The sequence below is a fragment of the Centroberyx affinis genome, unplaced genomic scaffold (genome assembly GCF_046629955.1).
Source record: "Centroberyx affinis isolate AG114_WGS23_722 - 3 ecotype Tasmania unplaced genomic scaffold, CSIRO-AGI_Caff_v1 ptg007894l_1, whole genome shotgun sequence".
Taxonomy (NCBI): Eukaryota; Metazoa; Chordata; class Actinopteri; order Beryciformes; family Berycidae; genus Centroberyx; species Centroberyx affinis.
The window spans coordinates 42,486-65,074 of NW_027283962.1; the positions used below are offsets into that span (position 1 = coordinate 42,486).

A 22,589-nucleotide genomic window follows, 5' to 3' on the forward strand; every position below is an offset into this window, starting at 1 on the left:
AGCAAGTGCTGCAAACATTTTATCATTTCAAATGTCTGTCCAGCTATTGTCTGGTCTGTGTTCACGGTTCTGTTCTCTTACAGCCACAAAGACAGATCTCAATCTGCTGCTTGAGTGCCTGAAATATCAGATGAAATGTCCTGATTTGCAGAAACAAGCTCTCCTGACCATCTACTCAATCTGTGAAAAGAAAGGTCAGACTGACACAGTCTTATGGAAACACACCTTGCAGCTCCTCAGTCAGACTCATTGCTGGTTTGATTTGCCTAAATCAAATCAAACCAGCTGTTAGTTTAGTAGAGTCTGTGATATGTTTATTAAGCTCAATACCTTGATGTTGTTTCTAAGTATATATATTTGAATCCTCCCAACTGTCTTCTCCATTCCTTTTCCAATATTTCAGAGAATAATGTGGACCTGTTCAGAGGAATGGGAGGTGTGGTATTTGTGTATAACCTTTCCAAGTCCAGTATTGTTCATCCAGATGTAAAGGAGACTGCGCTCTTCACACTTGGCACACTAGCTGAGACTAATGGTAGGTGGGTGTGTGTACGTGGGTGTCCTTGTATTTGTAATGTGCATAACTCACAATTCTTGAAGTTAATTTATTCTGTAGTTGCGGCCATAGAATAATTGATTGTTTCCTGTTTTCCAACCTTTTTCAGTCTGCTGTGTATTGCAGGCTTTAGCAAGCAGCACAGTGTATCCACTCATTTTGATATATTGACTGTTTTTGTAAGCTAAATTTTTTTGCTTTCAAAATGAGACTGTCATACTTGTTTTTGTAATTGTTTTTTAGTACAGTAAAATATATCAACAGTTAAAAAATGAATAGAAAAAAGATTGAAAAGCGCTAATTACATTTAAAAGCTTATTTTGAAATGTTTGACGCTGACTAATTAAACATTGTGTGTGTTCACAAGACTGTCTATCTGTAAACAACAGCCATCTGTAAAAGATGCTGTCTGACTCATGTAATGTGGTACTGTGCACTTTCAGATATAAGTCATTTTACGGTAGAGGACTTACTGTATATATTCATATATTGTGCTTCTTTCCTTCTGCTAGTGTATTGCAAGAACTCTCTGTGCAGAAAGGAGACGTTCTCAGACCTTGCCGGCTGGTTGATGAAAGAAGACACCCCACTGACACAGAAGAGAGTGGCTGTCTATTTGCTGTCTGTGCTGGTAGCCAACAACAGTAAGAGTTAGGCTCGAGAAAGACTTAACAAGCTTTAAACTATCTGATAGTCCCATTGATGTGCAAGCATTTTTTACACTTTACACTACATTTTCTTTGGATTAGCTTGATCACAAGGTCATAAAAGAAACAAAATCTAGTGGAACAAAGGGAAAATTGAATACAAGGTTTCTGACCATATGATAATCCAGCTGTTGTTTAACAGATGTGTGTAGCCCTCATGTTTCTCTATGTGCTATCGTAGAGTCAGGACAGACCTTTGCCCAGACCACTGGCTGCCTGGACATTCTCCTGGACCTCTTCAGGTAAATAGTGACACTATACAATGTTACACACTGTGTTACAACAGAGTTTGCCTTTTATGGACTTGTGCATGTTTTCACACTCATACAAGGTTAATAACATTTCTCTTTGCAGGAGTAGTTTCCCCCTCTCCACAGACGGCACTCTGAAACTGGCTAATGCTACTCAAACCTGCCAGCTTTGGACATCTGTATCTAGCGCTCTCTGTGGCTGTGTCAACAACCCTCAGAACGGTACAGTTGTCTGGTTATTTGTGTTTTGTAGTCAACGCATATACCATCCTAACCACCTCTTATAGATGTAATAAAGGGACGATGCAGGAGGTTTATATCTGGACAAAGCTAAAAACAAGTTTTGCTCAATTGTGTCTTTTGTCCTCCAGAGGAGGGTCAGCGTATCTGTGTGGCAGCCTTCCCCATAGTGAAAACCTGGCTTCAGCAGATTACTCTCCCCCGCACTGAGATTTTTCAGCCCATATGCTCCTTCATAGCAATGACAGTTGCCAACAACTGTAAGTACAAGAGGCGGAATAGAGCAGGGCTGATTCTAAACATTTGGTAACACTTTATAGTAACCATCATTAATAAATGGTAAATTGATAGTTAATTAAACTTTAGTTAATAGTTATTTTACTGTTAACAAACAATGAAATGATCATTAATAATGTTTACTAATTATTAGTAATGCTATAATTTGTTATTTTATCATTCGTTTGTGTAATATAAAATCATTTGTTTATAAATTATATATTGTATCATAGCTGATAAGAGACGGTAAAAAGGGTAAAAAACTATGATACAATATATAATTTATAAACAAATGATTTTATATTATTATTACAAACGAATGATAAAATAACATAAATTATAGCATTACTAATAATTAGTAAACATTATTAATGATCATTTCATTGTTTGTTAACAGTAAAATAACTATTAACTAAAGTTTAATTAACTATCAATTTACCATTTATTAATGATGGTTATTATAAAGTGTTACCAAACATTTTTATGTAGTCTAGTTAAATTGTCTAAAATGATACCAAAAATCTATTATTTCAATGCTCACCATTTCTTTGTTCTTGCAGCTTGTGCCCAGGAGAGTTTTTCTGCTTCAGGGGGTTTGGAAACTCTGATCCTTGCGCTGGTTCATCTAGCATCTGAGGCAGAGAAAAGCCTGTTGTCTTGCCAGCTGTCTGTCACTATGACCAAGACCCTGTCAGCCTGCATCACTGACAACTGTGAGCATCTCTCTCTCACACACACATTTACAGTTCATTAAAGCATCCAAAAAGCATCTCCTTCTCCATTAAAAATCTCTTCTCTCTAGCTGCTCTGGCCACAGGTTTGGCTCAGTATGGTGTAGTTCCCCAGCTCCTCTCCTTGCTGTCCAGCCCCAACCTGGACCCTCGAGACAGGCTGTCTGTGGTGCTCACCCTGGGCCATTGCACTGAGGCCTCTGGTAGGACTTCACAGTAGCATGTGATGTCTGTGTCTATATATTTCAGTTAGTGTTGCTATCTCTGATTTACAGTTTACATTTTAGGCACTTTGTTGCCACTCTCACCCAGAGCAACTTAGAATGAGTTCAACACTTCCTTTCTTCAAGGTTACAATTCAGCCTCAATCTCTGTGATATCTTAGTACTGAGGATCTCCCTTTTGTGTGTTTGTCCCTGTCTATAGAGGAGCACCAGTCCCAGTTGGTGCAGTGTGGAGGCCTGCCCCTCATCATTACTCTACTCACTGAGTCCACAAGTGAGGAGCTTAGGAAGGCTGCTACATTCATACTGCAGACCTGCAAACAGGCCAGTGAGTCAAAACACACCTTTACATTTCACAAGAATTTCAGTCTTGTTGATCCTTTTAAGATGGACTCTACATTGAAGACAGTAGACTTAATAGGCTTTAATTAGCAGTAGCCTATTATTTTCTTATTTCGTAAATGTAAGTCGCAGGGTTTCCTGCAGCGATATGCCATCAAGGTCGGCCACCTTGACAAAAGAACATCCCGACTAGTCTGTAAACCCCCAGAAAATCCCAAACCCCCTATGTTGCTACAACATCATCTAATCTAATTGCAAACTGTTTGCACTTCCTCCCTTCATTTACTGGTATACTATGGTAGCCAAGTACACTGATATGAATTTGACGAATCAAACACAATACAAGCTAATTTATTTACTCTTGCATATTAAAGAGAAGTGGCAGATAGAAAACATTAAGAGTGTGTGATATTTATTTAGGTTAGTCAGCCACTACCATCTTGACTACCACATTTCCTGCGGGAAACCCGGTTCAGGGCAACAAGGATCTGAGTTCAGATCTTAGCTAGCACCCTTTCTGTGTGAAGTTTGCATGTTCATGTGTTTCAAAGATGCAAATCAGCTGGATTGGAGACTCTAAATTCCCCATAGGTATGAATGTAAGTGTGTGTCAGTGACTTGGTTGTCTTCCTATGTGAAGCAATGTCCCTGGGAGTGCCAGGCTCAGTGGTAAAACAGGGGGAGGAAGAAGCTGTGGAGCCCCTTACAAACATGGAGGGTTACTGGAGGTCAGCCAGAGAGCTGCTGCACAGGATTGACCTGTTAGAGAAGAGACAGGCGAAGGTCAGGCACGCATCCGCAGCACACAAATGGCCACAGTCTAATCGGCAAAAAGATGCAGCATGGTGACTCATGATGTGTGCTTATGTTTATCTTTAGGTGGCTGAGGATGAGCAGGGAGACGTGGGCTCACCAAGTCCAACAAAAGAGCTGGGACCTCTACCCTCACCCTTACCTTCATACCCGGTTTCGGTGAAGGTAAAGGGAGCATTCAGTGGAGGGGGTGGGGAGAGTCTAGTGGAGAGAGGGACAAGGCAAAGGGATACATCTGAGGTGTGGTTCAGAAGAGATGAAGAGATGACAAATGAGAGATGGAAAGAAGTAGGAGACGGGATGGGTCCCAAACGAGGAGAAGAGAAGTGGAAGAACCACCGAGAGATCGCTCCAGTTTCTTCTGTTGACCTGAGGGGATGCAGAGAAGAGAGGATAGGAGGAGGAGAGTGCAGAGATGTTGAAAGAGAGAGGTGTGAGGAGTGTTGGAGGGAATCTATTCCAGTGCAGCCTGTCCTAGAGAGGAGAGGTAGAGAGATTGTGAGAGCAGAGAGGAGTCAGAGAGAGGAGATTCAACACAGAGACAGAGCGCTGCATCTTTTGGTAGAGGTAACAACACACTGAGCTGTTGAATTATGAAATACCTTGGCATACACATTTCATACACTGTATAATTTCATTTCAGTTCAAGCGTGCCATTTACTGTGTATCACAGACTGTAATATGTGTGTTGTTTATTAGGGTCACGCAAGACGGCAGATATTCAAAGCCAATGATGGCACACAGAAATCCGCACTTGCCAGCAGAGTGCAAGAACCAGAACACCAGAACAAAAGCAATAAAAGAGTGCACACAGCGTATAGACAGACCAGCACCCCTGATGATGTAGAAACTGGGAGTGATAGCAACCTTGAAACTGTCAGAATATCACTGAGGCACAAGAGGGACAGCACAAGGGAATGGAAGAATGAGAGCTCCAATTTAAATACTCAGGGAGAGAAGGCTAAAAATGCACAATGCTCTCAGGCAGAGCGTTATCAGATCAACAGTGACACCTTGTCTGCCCCAGCGGCTTATACTGGAGTTGGGGTCCCAGGACAAGCACCGGATGGAGGTGGTGTGCTGTGTTCAGTGTGCAAGGGTACTCGAACCCTGATGTCTTCCCATGTAACATCACTAGAGGGAGTCGGAGAGCCACACACAGCAGACAGGTCAGTAGACTGGGCTCAGTAACAGTGATCATGTTTACTAGTTGACCAGATAAGCTCAAATGACAGATGGCTTACAATGAGCGATGTGACTCCCATGTTTTGTTTTTTTCCCCCTCTGTTTAGTCAAGTGTTTAAGCCCCCAGCGCCAGTGAGGCACAGAGTACCAAAGGAGAAGAAATACACTGATGATGAAGGTAGAAAACATTGCTTCAGTCCTTTAGCACACACTGTTATTATTCAACAGCAGATAACGCAATTATTTCTATGCTGGAATTTTGTTTTTTATTAGATATTTAATTTCAAGCTCTTCTCCTCCAAGTAATAACAGCTCCTCTCTCTCTTAGATGCCTTGTCTTTATGTTCTGAGCTGCTGGACAGTGAGAACAGGAGAATGGGAAAGCACCCAGTGGCTCTACACACACCATCTCACATCAGGTGCTCAGGTAGGAGAACATAAAGCTACACCTCAGTTAAATACTTTCCATCTTGAATTATCAAATGGTCAGTGGGAGTCAGGTCAACCTTTCCGGTATATCAGTGTGAATTTTCTTACTTCCTCTATTTCAGCCACAATTCATGTGATATTTTACATTTATTTAATGCAAAGAATAGCCCGGTCTTGGCAGTTTTTCCTGTAGAATTGTTTGTGGATATTGGGACTTTTGAGACTCAAGTTCACTTCTTGGACCCATTCCAGGATCAGCTCCACTAGGTGTTGCAGTTTAAGAATGGCTTTATTTTAGACCTTTCTATCCTCCTGTATGGACAGTTATGCTGCAGTTGTAATTGTTTTTTTTTACAGGTGGGCTGAGCAATAAGGCCAGATGAGGAATTTTTATTGTATTAATTAACTTTTTTGAGCTGTGAGAGGCCACCACAGCTAAATGAATGTAAAGGCAATTCCCTTTACCCCTCTTCTCTCTCCTCCAGGCTGCGTGTTGCATTTTGAGGAGGTGACCAGCAGGACGTTTGCGGCTCTCCAGAGCTCCTGCCTCCACAGCTGCGACATGCACAAGGTTCTCCAGGAGGCCACACAGAGGTTCAGGGCTCGTCACTGCGACCCGCCGCTGAGGAGAGAGTCCCAGGAGCAGAGAGACGCACACTCAGACAGAGCTTCAGAAGCAGAGCCGCAGAGAAGCAGGGAACACTGGAGAGGTAGGAAGCGTGAACATTTGAACACACACATACAGTAAATCCCTCTATTAAACAGTTATAGTTTCAGTCAAGCAACCTGATTGGTCAAAGAGCACATTCCAGCCATGCTGATAATTACTGTAAAGCACGGACAGTGTTTTCCACAGGTTGGTGTGCGTGTGTGTGTGTGTTGGGGGAGGGGGGGTGGGGAGGGTAGTGAAATATTCTTTGGACGTAAGTGTTCAGTGTTCAGTTGTGTGTACATTTATATTTATAAGTAGGCTATATCTATAGTAAAACTGGCATATCGCTAGTTTTGTGAGGCAAATGTACAGGACAGCAAAAATACAAATGTAATACAAATGTGTTACCTCCTCAGGGCATTGTGAGGCTACGTTTCAAACTTTGCCTCTCTATGCAGTACATCATAGTTGCAATAAATTATGGTGATTGTGTGTCACTAACACACTTTCATTGCTTAAGAGCATTAAATCTTTTTTTATTTATTGTAAATTATGTTGATGATTTGAGTGCCAGCTCAGTGCACCACAGCACTCGAAATAAGTGAAAAACAAAATTTTGCTTTGGTAGATTAAATTTCTTGGGCAGCCACATATGATCAATATATGGGAAGCCTTGCAGTGTAGACCAATTGGAAGAGAACTTTTCAGACAGTAAACATGCATTGGTAGCCGGTGTATAAAATTCATATTTTATTTACTTTACAGAATTTGTCGGGTTAGGGTTAGGGTGCCTCGTCCATAGCTCCATCACTGTTGCACCTATATTATCAGTAAAGAACACACTCTCTCTGTAATTATTGCTATGCTGTAAAATTGTAAAATTAAAATGTCTAATATCTGCTCCATTGTAACAGAGGTCTCTCTGACTCCCGTACGTAAAGGAGCGGGGCAGCCAAACGGCTCCCTACCAGTGAAACACCACAGGAAGAATTACAATGGTAAGAATCATAAACACGAGTGCAGATAGCAGTCTGTCTCTCCCAAAATGTTCTTTGTATTTAGTCTGTAAATAAATTGATGGTGTTGAGGGTCCACCCTCATGTCTCATTTCTGTCTATTTTAGGCATCTCCCTGACTCCACTGCGTAGAGGAGCTGAAATGAACAAATTCACCGCTCGCAACAGGAAAGGTACATATGTGACACTATCATACAACAGCAACATATTTATTGTACCTGTCCTTGACATTTGGAATGTGATCCTGTCATTCCCCCTCTCAGGTATAAGCCTGACTCCTCTGAAAATGCCTTGTCTCCCTGGAGGTATGTTCTGTTCACTGCTGAATCTATGGCTCAGATATGGATATTTCGTTTAATTTGTTTAAGTGTGTGTGTGTGTGTGTGCGTGTGTGTGACAGAGAGCCTGTGGTGGGAGCTGTCCTCTCCAGTGTGTTGTTGGCAGCAGACTGGCTAAAGAACAGAAGGAATGTTGAACGCCAGCCAGTGTTCTCACAGCGCAGGCCAGAGCTGGTTCAGAGCAACACAGCTGTATTAAGCTGTTTCACACTCTGTAGAACACCCTGTGTGTGTGTGTGTGTGTGTGTGAGAGAGAGAGAGAGAGAGAGAGTGTGTGGCCTGATGCTTTTGTGCTATCGCAGTGACAGGGTTGTGAAAGGACCGGCATTTTAGTCTGTTCCACGTTGTAGATTTACATGTTCTGTACTTTTCATTATACTGTGAGGGTAAATAGTGTTTATGGGGTTATATTCCCCTAATGCTGCACTACTGCTTCAATCCCAAACATTCCAGTGTTTTCTCTCTTGCCATCCAACTCCATTTTTCCCCTCCTACTTTTCCAGTCTCGTGTCAATTCACTTACTCTTGATCAGACTTTCTATAGCTGAATTTCTACTGTGTTGTTGTAGTGTGGTAGTGGAGGTTATTGATGTCTGTTGTGCTAGGCCTCTTTGTGCTTTCATGCTGTATCTCTATACTTCTCAGCATAATGCCTTTTTCAACTGCCTCTCTTTGTCTGAAGTACTCCAGTCCAGATCTGTTGTCCCCTCACACCCTCGTCTAATCCCATTTCATTGTTAGATCTGTTTTTTCTTCCACTGTCCAGAAGACACTCTCATTCTGTCTGTCCAGTATACATCTTTTATTGTATGACTGTTGTCTCCACTGTTTTCACTCCTTTTCTGTCTTTATTCTCTCCCCCTTTTCTTTTATTCTGTCCCTCCCTCTCCCTTCCTCTAGTCCTCTAGTTGTTCTTCTCCTCCTCTATTGTTGTTTGCATGGCCGCTGTATTAGGCGTGACGGATGACGTAATGTCACTCCGATGGGGGGGGGGGGGGGGGGGGGGGGGGGGGGCAAGACAGAAAGAGGAGAGAAAAGACAAATTGTCTTTCTATTCACTTTAGTCTGAGGCCCGTTGATGTCTTGTTGTGTAACAGAATGAGGTGTACAACATCTGTACTTGGCCTGTTCTCACTCAGTCTTTGTCACACACGCACACACACACACACACACACACACACACACACACACACACACACACACACACACACACACACAATTGCTCTCCTATCTTTCAAAATACAGAGAGAAGAACACATCTTGATAATCGAGATTGTGCTCTAGATGATACGCCGAAGACTGAGCCTAGCAGAGAGTCCTGTTCCACTGTAAGAGTTTAAGAGAATACATTTTTCTGTCAAATAATTACATGGTTAATTATTTACTCCCTAGTCTACTATCATAGGCTTTCCAACAGGCTGTTGAATGTGGTGAATGTATCCTGCTCTGCATCTTGGTGCAGAAAAATATCTGTAGAATGAAGGTAGGAGATGTATAGTGGAGAGATCATTTAAGACAGACAGTGTTTTAGTATCTAGGCGGCGTGAAGTCAGAGAAGAAATTTACACACTATACAATCTGTTTGTCTTTTGGTCTCCTGCATCTGAATCCAGTGAAAGAGTGAACTGCACATGTGCAGAAGTGGAGGAACTGCATGTTGTATCCGTGTGCGTGCACATGTGCATTCATGCGTATGGGATTTGTCTCATGATCCACACCCATCTGTCCTTCTGCAGGCTTCTTGCCTACTCTTTACTCACACGAACGACTGCTATCTTTCTCGTCTCTTCCACCTTTATTCCTTCATTCTTAGCGGAGGAAGAGGACAGACTTCACCCATGAAGAGGTGCGTTACCTACTGAGTGGGGTGAAGACCTGCGGCTTCTCCTGGAACTCCATCTTGTGGTTGTACCCCTTCCAACCTGGACGCACCAATGTTGACCTGGCTAAGAAATACAGGCGGATAATGGTAACAAGAGCAAATCAACTTAAAATAAGATACTTGATCTTTTCCTTGGTAACTGTCAGATTGCATTGAGATTAATTGCCTGAGTGTCCTCTCTGTTTTTTTTCCCCAGAAAGCTAAAGCCCAGGATGTGGGCTGTACATAATCCTGGCCCTGAGATCCTGGAACAGCCCATTAATAATGGCCCTCTGTAAATAAACAGCTTTGATTTATCTGAAAGACCTTTACTCTATCCAGTCTGAAACACTGTATTGATTGTAAATAATCCAAAGCAGCATATACTTCATACAGTCATAATATATTTTCATTTTTTAAATGAGTCTGATCTTTACAGTATATTTTGTATAAAAACCTGCAGTGGGCTGACCATTTCTCATTCTAGGGCTTGAGTATTTGTTTATTCAGTTTTTAAAGGACTTCTGTACAGTGTTCCCAGTATCAAGTTCGGTTTGTGTTCTTTGCTTACTAATGCATTAAAATAGTTTCTGTAGCAGTTTCTGTTCCTTTCACAGATATTGCCCATTGTAGGTTTTTTTGTTCTGAATTGCGTGTCTGAAAAATTTCCGACATATTTTCTACTTTCAGTCTCGTTAAGTTTCCATCAGCATCTTCCTTGTGTCCTTTATATAGATTGATTTAAATTTTCACATTAGATTGATGTAAAAAGGCTATAAACCAGCATTCATAAAATTTAAATAAACTGAAATGTGACTTGTGGGTGAGCCAAGTGTCCCGTTTGTCTTACTTTCTTACCATACAGTGTCACGCAAACAAATACTAAGAAGCTCTGTTATTTTTGTTTTTGTGCTTTGGCCATCACAGTCCATGGAGAGACAGGAAATCAACAAGGAGAGGATGGACTCAAGTCCAGCAGTTTTGTTTATTGAGCTGAAAGCCTCTGGTATGACAGGAATCACAAATAGTGCAAATCGTGCCGCTTATCGTCTATCCTCTGTGTGCATCGAGAAGCAGCTCAGTCTCTTAACTCTATCCTTTACTAAGGGCTAGCTTGACTGAGATCACTGTCTGAGGAGAGCCTCTCCCACTCCATAGGGACCCATCAATGTGTTGTCAGAACCATAGGACTTCCCCTTTTGCCCTGCCCTGAGGCCTGGGCTGTTACAGCCTATATAATACTTCCATGGTTACAGCTGGGAGAGGCTGGAGGAGACAGAATGCTGAGTTTAATACCACTGGATCTCAGTATGTCTTTCTTATCCCAGCCAACACTTCAATTTGCCTTGGTGAAATTTCACCACTGTCCCACATAGCTACAAATATGTTTGCATAGCCCTAAATCTGTCCCTGCATAATGTTGTTGCCTTAATGTTTATCCAGTCAGAATGAACTGGAAAAGATAGAAGAGGTGACAGTGAGGGCACCCACAGAGACTTTCTGATTTAGAAAAAATATTGCTTATTTGGGTGGAAAAGTTCAAAAATCTCAGTCTACAAAATCACACACCATGTTATTAATGGAGTGGCTTCAAGTTGTACATCTTGGTGACATCACAGGTTAGTCTTCGTGTGGTTTGTGGGTTGCAGGCAAAGCTGTTGTTGTTCAAATCAAATATTGAACCATAGTCCGTTACAAGAGGAGCACGTGTGTTTTAGTTAGTATTCCTCTAATAGGATTTTGTAGCTGCATCAGCAAAGCAAATAAGTTATTTTTCTATGTTCTATTTTAAGGCAGGCAGACTTCTCCGTCCTCTCTCATACCGATCCATTGACTACTATGTAGAAATGTTGGGATAGCAATGTAGTGAGAGCAGGGAGCGTGTGGTGGGAGAGGTATGTGAGGAGCAGATTTCTCATGCGCCGTAACGCAGTCACACTGGAGACTTTTGACCCAGGCCCCCCGAAAACCCCCTTCCTTTGGAAAGAATGTGGCCTCGTCTCTCCCCTTCTCTTCCCTCCCCTCTCCCACATTCATCGGCCCGTTCCCTGTGAGAAGGCACTGTCTCTGTCTACATATTATGTACTGTGTTGGCAGGAATTTGATTTCCATGTGTGCACACATGGTTTGTCTGTGTCTCTAGCATGTAGATCACTGGGCTGGGCTGACATACAAAGCGCTATATAACCGGGAGAAAGAAAAGCCCCTCCATATAGTAGCTCCATATGTGCATAAACAGACCCATGCTTTATCCTCTGCACTTTTTACGTCAGCTAAAATCACATTCCACATTCAAATTAATGGGATGAGCAGACAACTACATCTGTAGCTTCGTGGCCTAACAACTAATGAATGTACAAATCAAGCCAGCTGTTGGCTCACTAAGCATATTAAGCTGCTAACTTACACTTCCCCTGGCACACTGCATATCTTTATCAGCCAATATATCCCCAAGACAAACTCAGCTCTTGATCTGCAAATTTATGCCATTATTTAGATCACAGAGATAGTGTGACAACATGGAAACGGTATTTCTTCCAGGGTCCATAAACATAAACACACGTTTGGGTGGAATAATCTTATTTTATTTTCACAAGCAACTGAAGCAAGCCATTATTTGAAAAATAACTCCCCCCACTGCCTCTCACAGTCGAAAATACAATAAGGTCACTTCCCGTTTCAGAGTTAGAAAGAGGAATATTAGAGAGTCCAAGCATGAGTGTGTTACGACATGCAGGCTGATTCAAAACCCCACGCCAGACCATGAGGTGAACACACTGTGGCAAGCATCTTGACATTTTATTGGACACTTGGGTCCTTCTATACAGTGGTATGCCTATAGGTCTCAATTATTTCATTGAACTGCTCTCCCTTGCCCGTCCCCTCTGTGTCTTTCACCACAAATCCCTTTATTCACCCACGTAGTCCCACAAGGCATTTTAGCATTAACTCATATGAGTGCTACACACCTGCATCACCTACAAGAAGCTGTTATTTTTCCCTTTCGCACAAGACAAACATGAAAGTTGTAATTTTTGTTTTCTCCTCATTTGCCTTTAACCTTTTACTGCATGGTGCGGCCATATGGCGACAGTTTCTTCACACACCTTCAAGACAATTCATTTAAATTTTGGTTTGGTGATTTATTTGTGAAGAGGAAGATCTGTTGTCCGATGACACACTTTGACTCAAATCCCTTCCCTTTACCCTCGCCCACACACCTTTGAAGAGGTGGCTGCAAAGTGCTCCTATAAGTCTATTAACTACTAACACAACATGTCGACATTTGTCCTAGAATAATCAAAAAAAAACCCTCATGTATGGATACTTATGGATATCATTTTTCACCAATGAAACATGGTTACATATCAAAAGTTGTTGCCTGTGATTCAAACATCAGGCAAATCTGCACCCTTGTGGGCATTTTTGGTCTCCTAAAAAAATGCTCTGATTTGTTTGCAATTACATAACGCTATTTAACTGCGTGTCAGTTTTTGCTTGTGTGCCAAGATCATAAATTGAATCTCTCCCATTACACCTCCTGTAAGCTTCTATATAGAAATAAATTTTGTGCTAAAACTGACAAGACATAAAGTTGTTGAGATGTTCAATTGACTCCATCAAGAAAAAAAAATGTTGGAAGTTGAAATAAAAAAAAAAGAAAAACAACATTTTGCACCATGTTCTAATGCCATACGGAAATAATTTTTTAAAAATTCAAAGAGCTAAATCTCTTTATTAGGCCACTTTGTGAGAAAAAAAAACATTGTGTCCGTAATTATTTCAGAATTCATGTAGTAAAGGGTTAAGAGGCTTTTACAGATTGATCCATCATGTCCATTCACCTCTTCCGTGTTTCATTTGCCTCCTCCTCTCTGGATTCACATCAGCTCAGTGGAAGCGCTCATGTCTGTGATGGGAATGTCGTCAGGGATCTTGACATCGTTGGGAATGAGGTCACTGACGAGGTCATTTCCTGTCAGGTCTAAGTGCTTTAAGAGTCCGCTGACGCTTTCCTCGTTGTTGGTATCACACACAAGCTGCTCCGAATTCGCCTCGCCTTCCGGCTCCACCGGCTCTTCCAGAGATTCTGAGGTTTCTACAGGCTTTTCCGGGACAGGCGTGGAATTCACTTCGGCCTCAATGGCGTCTTGGCATTCCCCGTCCGCTGGGACGTCTGACGGCTCATCCAGACTGGCCGGGGCAGGGGCGGGAGGAGCGTTGATGGGCTGGGAATTGAGATCGGGGACGCCCAGGTCGACCAAGGGGGCTGAGGAAAGATCTGGCTCAGGGAGAGACTCCTGGGTCATGAGGTCTGCCTGCTGCTCCAGAGCCTCAGCTGGGGCCGAGACTGGCTCTGGGACCGGCTCTGGGAGTGGCTCTGGGACTGCCTCCACAACAGGCTCTGGCTCTGGGGTAGGCTCCGGTTCGGGAACAGGTTCTGGGGCTGGTTCTGCGGCAACCTCAGGTGCTGCGACAGGTTGTGCCTCCACAACGGGTTCGGGTTCGGGTTCTGGGGCCGGGGGTTCGCTGGCTGAGACCAGAGGCTCAGGTTCTGGCTCAGGCTGGGCTGGGGTTTCCTTTGCCACGGGCTCTGGTTCACCATCACTCAGTGGGGCTGAGGCAGCGGGGGCCTCCGGTTCAGACTCTGCTTTGATCTCCGGTGCAGACTCTTCAGCCGGTTCAGACGCCGCTGCCTCCGCCCCTGGCTCCTCCTCCGCCGCCGCAGCTGGTTTCTCTGGCTCCACGGCCTCCTGACCCTGCGGTATCACTGAGGCTTCTGCTTGTTGTGTCGTCGCCGGCTCCTCTGCTGCCTTCTGTTCAGTGGCAGCAGCTTCTGCGCCGTTGGCTGGGGCCTCCCGCCTCTTGCTGGACCTGTTTCCCATGCTGAGCCTATGCAGGAGGAGTCAAGGATTAGAATAAAATGAAATAAAATGAGGACAAAATGTTCACATACACACACACAAAGGGGGATCAACTAACAGGCTACACCCACTGGATTTGGAATTCAACAGATTCTTGCAGCAATGAAAATAGGGACGGACAAATTCCTCCAACTGGGTCATCAATAGATATCTAGAAATCGTGTTAAATGACAAATTCTGTGGTTTAGGTTGTTGCCAAAAGAAGTTGTGGTCTATCTGAATGCATGAATGTGCACTTTTCTGTTACAGGCTACAATAACAACAAATGGTAAAAGAGGTAATGTGCCTAACAGAAAGCGTCTAAATGGGAAACCAAAGAGATGCAAGTTTGCATGTAGTGGAACATTATGTACTCTTCCTTGCCCTTCCCGGAGTGCAATCACGTGTGTGCTGTAGTATCGGGAGATGGGCATGTCAATAGTATGTGCATGTTCATGGGGTCCTGGAGTGCCTAAGGCTCAACCAAGAACAGGAGTAGTCACCGTTGAAAACACCACTTTTACGCAATTATTTTGTCCCGTAGGACTGGATATTGCACTGTCAGGTCTTGAATCCCAGACAAGATTAATCCTGGACAAGTTATGTCATGTGCGCAGAAGGCTAAATGTTTCCCAATTAATAGCTTCCCCTCAATGAAAAGAAATGGTAATCGAGTTAAGGCTGTAGTTTTCCTTCTCTTAATTTAATTGCTAATTGTCCTGTAAAATAACCACACCTTGTTCCAGCTGCTGTCTATCAGAACCACGGATCCACACACCCAGATTTCGTTCTCAGCCCAAACCAAACTCGCTTATATTTTTTAATCACCTCGCGAACATTTTCCCCACACAACGCCGATACTATCATTGTGTTCATCGTTTTTAATTATCGGTCAATGCGCGGACATTCGGTTTGAGATTAAATTAAAAGCAAAAAGAACAAAGGCGCAGTTGCAGACGACCCCGCCTCCCTCCCATGCTGAACAAGCTGTTAAAACTATCTGAAATGAACAGGAGGGAAAACAAACACTAACTACATCGTGCATTGTTGAAAAATAAATTGGTAAACCAACCTTATGAATCTTTAGCGGTGAAGAGAAAGGAGAGAACGGGACGGGAGGTCTTGCACTCTCGCGACTTGGAGAGGTCTGCACATCCAACTGAATGTTGAAGCGCGCACCAGCGAGACAGAACTTGGGAAAGGCGGCCGCGCGTCGTGCGCGTCCACAGCCTTGCGCGTCCACCCTGCGAGGGAATGGTAAATACCAGATACACCCCGACCACAATAACTTCCCGAGTGAGGTCTCTGACACTGTCGTCGCTCTCTGTCTGAATTAACTGACGTGAGTAGAAGCAAAACGAAATGAAACCGTGGCATGACATGGGCCATTTGTCTAAAACAAGGACGTTGTCGGACCAAGTCAATATTTATGAACCAATCGTAATTTAACATTTGGCCATGACAAATCTGCACCTGTGTCAAAGTTTTGATATGTTAATAATGACAAATCTGCACCCGTGACAAAATTTTTGTATGGTAATGGCCTGCACCTGTGTTAAAATTTGGATATGGTAATGTTTGTTGTGTGTTGACTATTCGTGGTCATTATGAAACTGCTGTTTTTATAAGTGAAAGTAGCATAGTGACGCAGCCGACCAGAGTCCTTTTGGTATCATTTTGAAATATCATATGATCAGCTGATCTACTAGGTTGAACGTTACCTCGTGACACATTTAGCAGCCTAAATGCGTGCTACACTGTCAACAACCATTTCACTCGAGGCTGTTTCTTCCCTGGACTTGATTACTCCAAACTTATTTGCAGTAAGTTCATGGAAATATACAATTATAGGCTGTAACAGTAGCCTAAGAGTGTTTTCAATAAAATGCTGCATTTTAACACATATTAACAAGTACTAGCTCAAATATTTCTCAGGATTTTTTTGCAAATGGTAGTGTTTATATTATTTTTAATTTATTTGTCAATTTGTCATCAAATACATCCTCAAGGTCACAGGTCAGAGGTCAGAAGGCCCAACAGTGCCCTGTTCTCTCTGTGATGAAGTCCACAAGGAGGCTGTCATGGGTTCCTCTGCTTCTCCTCCTCTTCCCCCTCACCCAGATGTTAACCTCCCTGATAGTCTTTGCTGGTGTGTTCATCCAGTCCAGCGAAGCCCTCATCAGCCCTTTCCTCTTCTGTCTAGTGGGTCAAGATGGCGGACTGTCTTGCGGTGAGAGTGACACCAGTGGAGCTGCTCCTGAGACAAACATTAACATCCCTAGAGTAACGGTTATCCTGTGTTTATACGCTCCACTGGTGCTCATGTCCTTTGCCCTGCTGGCCCTGCTCTTAGCGGCTTATGGCGAGGACCGAGGAACGCTGTGGTTCAGCGCGGTGTGCCAGGCTGCAGCCAGCCTCCTCACCCTGATCGGCATCACCACCTTCGTGGGACTCTACTGGTCCTATGTGAGCCTGGCTGGCATGACAGTGTGGTACTATACCTGTGTGGCTGTGTGCGCCGAGCTGGCCGCCACAGCTGCGTTTACTTGTGTGTCAGGGACGAGGCTGGCGGCTCACTGGGAATAGATGGATGAAGGCAACCTAAAACACAACTGTTGCAGCCTCAGTTCGACCAAGGTGCCTGAACTCTGCAGTGAAATGGACGAAACAAACAAATCATGTACACTTGGTGAACAGGAGGGGAATTTGGATTATACAGCAAATGTGCTCGAGCAAGGGTTTAGCCAAAAGACGTTGGTTTTTACCATTAGAATTATAAATTTTGCATTGTCACCCAAGGGTGTCCAAATCTTTCCTTCTGAGAATACACTGGCGAAAACCCAAGAGATTTATCATAATGGTGTATTTTGAAAAACTACCTATTTCAAGCCCTGTCTTTTGTTTAACCAAATGAATCATAATTGCCCTCTGCATGCTGGAACAGCGTTCTGAGTTCTAGATAAACTGGTTTGTGAAGCAACTAGTCAGCCTGTAAGTGACCTCATTATGGCCTACTTTCTTTGACACTGCTTGTAGGGAAAAGGCTTTTATTTCTGATGTTTGTGTTTTTTTGTACATAAAATGCATAGACTTTGGTAAATAAATACAATACATTTTTAAACTGCTATTTTATCATTTGTCAAAGTGTCAAAATTCAGTCTATGGTCTAGCGAACAGAAATTCATTCTATGACAAACATAACATCATATTCCTATGATCTTAGACAGTTCAATATCTGTGAACAATGTATAAAGTCGTCAAGACTCTTGATGACACCATGGATTAAAGCCTTATAGATTAAAATTGGTGAAAAAGCCGCTTCACCGACTTAATGTGATACTTTGTTGATCCTTGCAGGGATATTCTCTCTTTTCGCCTGCCCCCCTCCAGGCAGGTCAGAGGTCAGGGTTCAGCTACAGAATGGCGGCCCTCGAACTGGCAGGGAGTGTTTTGCTCAAGGACACTTCAGCAGGGTGGATACTTGCCAACACGAGGGCTTGAACTCTGGTCTTCCGGTTGAGGGACGGTCTCTAACCTCTCGGCCACCATGCTGCACCGTGCTAAGCTGAGAATACTTACTCACTGTTATAAAGCTGGAAATGTGCCAACGTCCCTGTAAAACCACCATGGACACTGTCACAGTCAGTCTCACATTCAGTATCAAAGGATCAGCGCTGTAATTTGCCTCTTGATGATATCAAAAGAGTCCTGGCTCTCTTGTTTCAGCTTTGACATGTTGACAATCACAAATCCAGTCTGAACTGTTCAAGATAGCAGGAATACCATATGTGATGTGTAATATGTTACAAGGGTGACAGCACACATTTCAGTGACGCTCAAAGTTATTTTCTCAGGTGAAAAAAATTTCCCGCACCAGCCGAAAGGCGTCGTCCTCATCTGCTGTGTCCACCGGTGTCTGTGAGCGTTCCTCTGTTTTCACAGCGTTCACCACAGTGCTGTGATCCTGAGCTGGTCCTGACCTCTGACCCTCGGCCTGCTGATGCGGCGGGCTGCCGATGTACGGTACCGTTTCCACCTCAGCGATGTCCAAGTCTGATTCTGAAACGTACGTCGTCTCCTGGGCATCAGAGTCAAAGAAGTCCTCCAAAGTCTCTGTTACTCGCTCTGTCTTCTTTGAATTGCTGGGTTTCTCCTTTTTACTCACAATGGTGTCTACTGTCTTGTCTTCAACCCGTGTGGAGGAATCATTCAAGTTGAGGACACATTTCTGTATGGGAAAAATATACATATCACATTCATTTCAAAATAGGTCAAGAAATTGTCCAATTAATGTTTGCAAATGTAAATGATGTTGAAATATACTTTAAAGTCACAATGAAATGAAAAAATGACTTATTCACTAATTTTCCATGCCAATATACACTTTATTTTACCATAACAACCAAACAAAATGTATTTTTAGATTAAAAAAAATAAAATAAAAATCATTATATTTACTCCTGGGAAACAGTGTATCTTTAATGGTGACCTCATAGTGCCAGTGGGCGTAAATAAAAATTCAAACCAATAAAACTATCACAGATTTTTTTTTTTTTAACAATCCTGCCCCTCCCCCTTCCCATCAATATAACTGCCTTTATCTCCCTAACTGATATCCTATTGGTTTACACTTCAAATAATCCCTGCCCAATATCCTATTTCAACAGGGAATACATGAAATTAAGGAAGCAAGATGCTCCCAAAACTGCCATTTCATTGTGGCCAAAACATACCGCCCCCTGTCGGCCATTAAGAAGACCTACATCTCCGCAGGCACCATTGGCGAGGTATGAGACAGCCGCCTCTACCAGCTCTTTCTCGTTCATACAGTAGAAGGCAGCTCTGAAAACACATCAGTAGCATATTGGTTAGTTAAAGGGATATCTTAAACCTCAGTTAAAGCAATAATACCGCGACTCTGTGGTGTTTTTTTTAACATGAACTACCTCGAAACTCTCCTCCTTTTCCTGGCCTTCAGTGGCTCCTTTTCTTTCGCTTTCTCCTCCTCCGTTGCCATCCAGGACGGCAACACCCGGTGCCTGTCCGACATGTTGGCTTTATTTACTGTTAAACAGCTTTACGGTACTTTGTATATCTGCGCCGAAGCTGTATTACATGTCCATCATGAAGTGGATGGGGGAAAATAGCATGTAGTTTTGTGTTTTGATGAGTCATGTGACCACACAGCAGGCAAAGGAGAGAGTGGTAGGCTAAACTTTTAGCGCCACTCGGTGGACAAAAGAGATTAATGCACAACAAAACACAAACTATCATCTTTAAAATCTAATTTATAAAAAGTGTATTCGTTTAAGGTGACAATAAAGGTTAGGTAGTGGTTCAAATGTACACATTTCTGCTTTTACATTGATGAATGTACCGAATGTACCGATTGTGTGTTATCAGGTGCTAGTCGCAGTCTTGTCCATTAGGGGGCGGTAGAGCGCTGCGGTTTAATCACAACACTACGTGGACGCTCACTCCTGGGAAATTAACTATATACTCGGGCAGTATCACAACAATATAAAACCTCCTTGATCACAACGTACATGGTTTGGAATTAGCTTCAAATGCATCCAGAATTATTAAAGGACTTGAAAAGTTTATTTAAAACAAATTGACTTGAGTTCGTGCTGTTAGCTCTTTCATTGTATGTTTGATACTATCTTTTTAGCAGATGGAGTCTGTTCCTGAGCCTAAAACAAGAGAGGAGTTCCTAAAGTGTGAGTGTAATGTCACACACACACACACACACACACACACACACACACACACACACACCACACGTGAGGTTAACTTCAAGCTGAGATTTTCTCTTCTCTTCTCTTCTCTTCACTTCTTCCCTTCCCTCCCCTCCTCTTCTCTTCTCTTCTTCCCTTCCCTTCCCTTCCCTTCCCTTCCTCTCCTCCTCTCCTCTCCTCTCCTCTCCTCTCCTCTCCTCTTCTCTTCTCTTCTCTTCTCTTCTCCCCTCTTCCCTTCCCTCCCCTCCCCTCCCCTCCTCTTCTCTTCTCTTCTCTTCTCCTCTCGTCTCCTCTCCTCTCCTCCAGTTTCGTGCCATCTAACTCTGGACCCCAACACAGTCAACGAGCACCTGAGCCTGTCTGAAGGAAACAGAAAGGTAACGGAGACGACGGAGGCGCTGCCCTATCCCGATCACCCAGACCGGTTCACAGTCTACTACCAGGTCCTGTGTCGAGAAGCTCTGTCAGGGACCCACTACTGGGAGGTGGAGTGGACGGGGGGGTGCGTCAACGTGGCCGTCTCATACAGAGACATCAGGCGGACAGGGGACGGAGTGAAGTGCTGGTTCGGGGGCAGCGAGCACGCCTGGAGCTTGGTGTGTGTTCACAGCAGCTCCTCCGTCTTTCACGACATGTGGGAGGAGCTTGTGGCGGATCCCAGTCCCAGAGTCGGGGTGTACCTGGACCACAGCGCGGGAACTCTGTCCTTCTACAGCGTCTGTGGTTCGGGCAAAATGACGCTGATCCACAGAGTGCAGACCACGTTCACTCAGCCCCTCCACCCCGGCTTTCTCATCGGGGACGGAAGCGGCGTTTCGATACTGACGCCCCTGGAGAGCAATCAAGCCGATCCAGACTAATGCATATTGATTAAGAACAGTTGTCTCTCATGTTCACATTATCGCTGCTGTGCCTATTGCTGAAGTGACTAATTACTGCCCTACTTAGTCAAAGAGCTCATAGGGTTTCAATAAATACGTGGTTAAAAATATGTTTGGCTGTAAGAGGCATAATATTCCCAAGTGCAACCACAGCATCTCTCTCTCTCTCGCTCCATCTCTCTCTCTGTCTGTCTCTCTCTCTCTCTCTCTCTCTCTCCATCTCTCTCTCTGTCTGTCTGCCTGTCTCTCTCTCTTTCACCATCTCTCTCTCTATCTCTCTCTCTGCCCCAGCCACCCCCACCCAACCCACGACCCTAACTCACTTCCACCCCCTACACACACACACACACACACACACACACAGTGTACAGTTTGTCGTGGACATTTAATCAGGGCTGTAAGCAGCATGCTGTGTAATTAAAAGTGCATGAAGTCTGATCATCCAAATTCACCTCTCTTCCCCTTTCCTGTCTGTCCTCACAGCACAGCTACACATTTTCTGCTGCTTGTTGATTTTTACACTACTCTTTTCTTCCTTGAGGTCATTTGGTTATTTCTTATTTCTCCATCGGATATTTGGATTGGTCAGCCATGAAGCAACATTTCCTCAAAGACTGATATGGGAATGTGTAATGTTTTTTGTTGAAATGTGTTGTGAGTATGAATTGGCATACTGAAGCACTGATGACTTCTGTCCCTGTTTACTGGTCTAGGTGATCCATGCTAGTCCAGCCGCATGGCACAGCATGTGGGGTGATAACCCCTGGAGTCTCGCTTCCCCTCTTTCTTTTCCTTTTTCTTTCTCCCTCTCTGTCTCTCATTTTCTGTCTTTTTTATCCCCGTCCCTCACTTGCTCCTATATAAAACAACCTTATATCGCTCTCTCACTTTCTTTCACGTTGTACCCAAAGCTGCCTTCTCCTCTCAGTCCAGCCTTTTAATTATTTTTCTAAAGCCCCCTTCCCCCACGAGCGCTTAGGCCTTGATTGCAAAGACCAGCTTTGTATATTTGACTAAATTAAAAAGTGAAAAAAGGGAAAAAAAAAATCTCAAGGCAAAAGGCATTTTAACAGCCAAAGGCATGCACAATGTCAATTTCCCTAAAGCTCTCAACGCATTTTAGGAACGGCCAGTAAACACGCAACCAGAAGATTGAACTGGTATTAAATGAAAAAATCCTCAAACCTCCCATGACTCCTTTCAGTTTTGCTTATTGGTGTCCTCAAGTAAAATGATCCACACAGGTTATTATTTACAACTGATGTTCACAAAGGCATTTTTTGATGACTATGTAATGTTACTGAACTACATTTTCACATTTCATAGTCCATAGGGATGAGATGATATATCGAAATTCAATATATTACAATTCAAAAATGTGACAATACGTATCGTGGGGCAGAAAAATAAATTGGTATATTAGCTACATTTTATTCTGCTGTAGT

General features: G+C 43.4%; 4 protein-coding genes across 6 annotated transcripts; 2 read left to right on the top strand and 2 right to left on the bottom strand.

The window, feature by feature from the left end:
- The first annotated feature begins 31 nt into the window (after positions 1–31).
- Positions 32–10,342, top strand: terb1 (telomere repeat binding bouquet formation protein 1). Its single transcript, XM_071514031.1, has 21 exons — positions 32–194; positions 404–535; positions 1,069–1,200; positions 1,445–1,505; positions 1,618–1,736; positions 1,886–2,014; positions 2,591–2,743; positions 2,833–2,964; positions 3,188–3,313; positions 3,968–4,110; positions 4,207–4,305; positions 4,840–5,309; positions 5,433–5,503; positions 5,654–5,752; positions 6,240–6,464; positions 7,321–7,404; positions 7,530–7,595; positions 7,686–7,727; positions 9,006–9,088; positions 9,574–9,729; positions 9,839–10,342. Exons 1-21 carry the CDS (start codon positions 32–34, stop codon positions 9,869–9,871), a joined length of 2,718 nt encoding a protein of 905 aa, XP_071370132.1. The 3' UTR covers positions 9,872–10,342.
- Positions 10,343–12,191: 1,849 nt separating this feature from the next.
- LOC139639897 (protein TsetseEP-like) lies at positions 12,192–15,685 on the bottom strand. The gene is made up of 2 exons (XM_071514050.1): positions 15,598–15,685; positions 12,192–14,514 (listed from the first exon to the last, which is right to left on the bottom strand). Exon 2 carries the CDS (start codon positions 14,505–14,507, stop codon positions 13,503–13,505), a length of 1,005 nt encoding a protein of 334 aa, XP_071370151.1. The 5' UTR covers positions 14,508–14,514; positions 15,598–15,685; the 3' UTR covers positions 12,192–13,502.
- Positions 15,686–16,498: 813 nt separating this feature from the next.
- Positions 16,499–19,669, bottom strand: LOC139639888 (uncharacterized). Of its 3 annotated transcripts, none has more exons than XM_071514041.1 (4): positions 19,472–19,669; positions 19,289–19,367; positions 18,400–18,753; positions 16,499–18,138 (listed from the first exon to the last, which is right to left on the bottom strand). In XM_071514041.1, the coding sequence occupies exons 1-4, from the start codon at positions 19,573–19,575 to the stop codon at positions 17,980–17,982; spliced, it is 696 nt and encodes a 231-aa protein (XP_071370142.1). In that variant the 5' UTR covers positions 19,576–19,669; the 3' UTR covers positions 16,499–17,979. The 3 variants fall into 3 exon arrangements, with proteins under 3 accessions (XP_071370142.1, XP_071370141.1, XP_071370144.1); XM_071514040.1 differs by having other exon boundaries at positions 19,259–19,367; XM_071514043.1 differs by having other exon boundaries at positions 17,996–18,753; positions 19,259–19,367.
- LOC139639882 (stonustoxin subunit alpha-like) lies at positions 16,647–22,589 on the top strand. The gene is made up of 6 exons (XM_071514032.1): positions 16,647–17,065; positions 17,916–17,919; positions 18,468–18,548; positions 19,193–19,312; positions 20,197–20,245; positions 20,570–22,589. Exons 1-6 carry the CDS (start codon positions 16,647–16,649, stop codon positions 21,121–21,123), a joined length of 1,227 nt encoding a protein of 408 aa, XP_071370133.1. The 3' UTR covers positions 21,124–22,589.

Coding starts and splice junctions, on each gene's coding strand:
- LOC139639888 (XM_071514040.1), bottom strand. CDS start 19,575: ATGTCGGACAGGCACCGGGTGTTGCCGTCCTGGATGGCAACGGAGGAG. Junction 19,368..19,471: donor AAAAGGAGGAGAGTTTCGAG/GTAGTTCATGTT, acceptor ATGTGTTTTCAG/AGCTGCCTTCTACTGTATGA. Junction 18,139..18,399: donor AGGACGACGCCTTTCGGCTG/GTGCGGGAAATT, acceptor GTGGTTTTACAG/GGACGTTGGCACATTTCCAG.
- LOC139639882 (XM_071514032.1), top strand. CDS start 16,647: ATGTTAACCTCCCTGATAGTCTTTGCTGGTGTGTTCATCCAGTCCAGC. Junction 18,549..19,192: donor CGGCGGGCTGCCGATGTACG/GTACCGTTTCCA, acceptor CTATTTCAACAG/GGAATACATGAAATTAAGGA. Junction 20,246..20,569: donor AAGAGAGGAGTTCCTAAAGT/GTGAGTGTAATG, acceptor CCTCTCCTCCAG/TTTCGTGCCATCTAACTCTG.
- LOC139639897 (XM_071514050.1), bottom strand. CDS start 14,507: ATGGGAAACAGGTCCAGCAAGAGGCGGGAGGCCCCAGCCAACGGCGCA.
- terb1 (XM_071514031.1), top strand. CDS start 32: ATGTCTGTCCAGCTATTGTCTGGTCTGTGTTCACGGTTCTGTTCTCTT. Junction 536..1,068: donor CACACTAGCTGAGACTAATG/GTAGGTGGGTGT, acceptor TCCTTCTGCTAG/TGTATTGCAAGAACTCTCTG. Junction 5,504..5,653: donor GAAATACACTGATGATGAAG/GTAGAAAACATT, acceptor TCTCTCTCTTAG/ATGCCTTGTCTTTATGTTCT.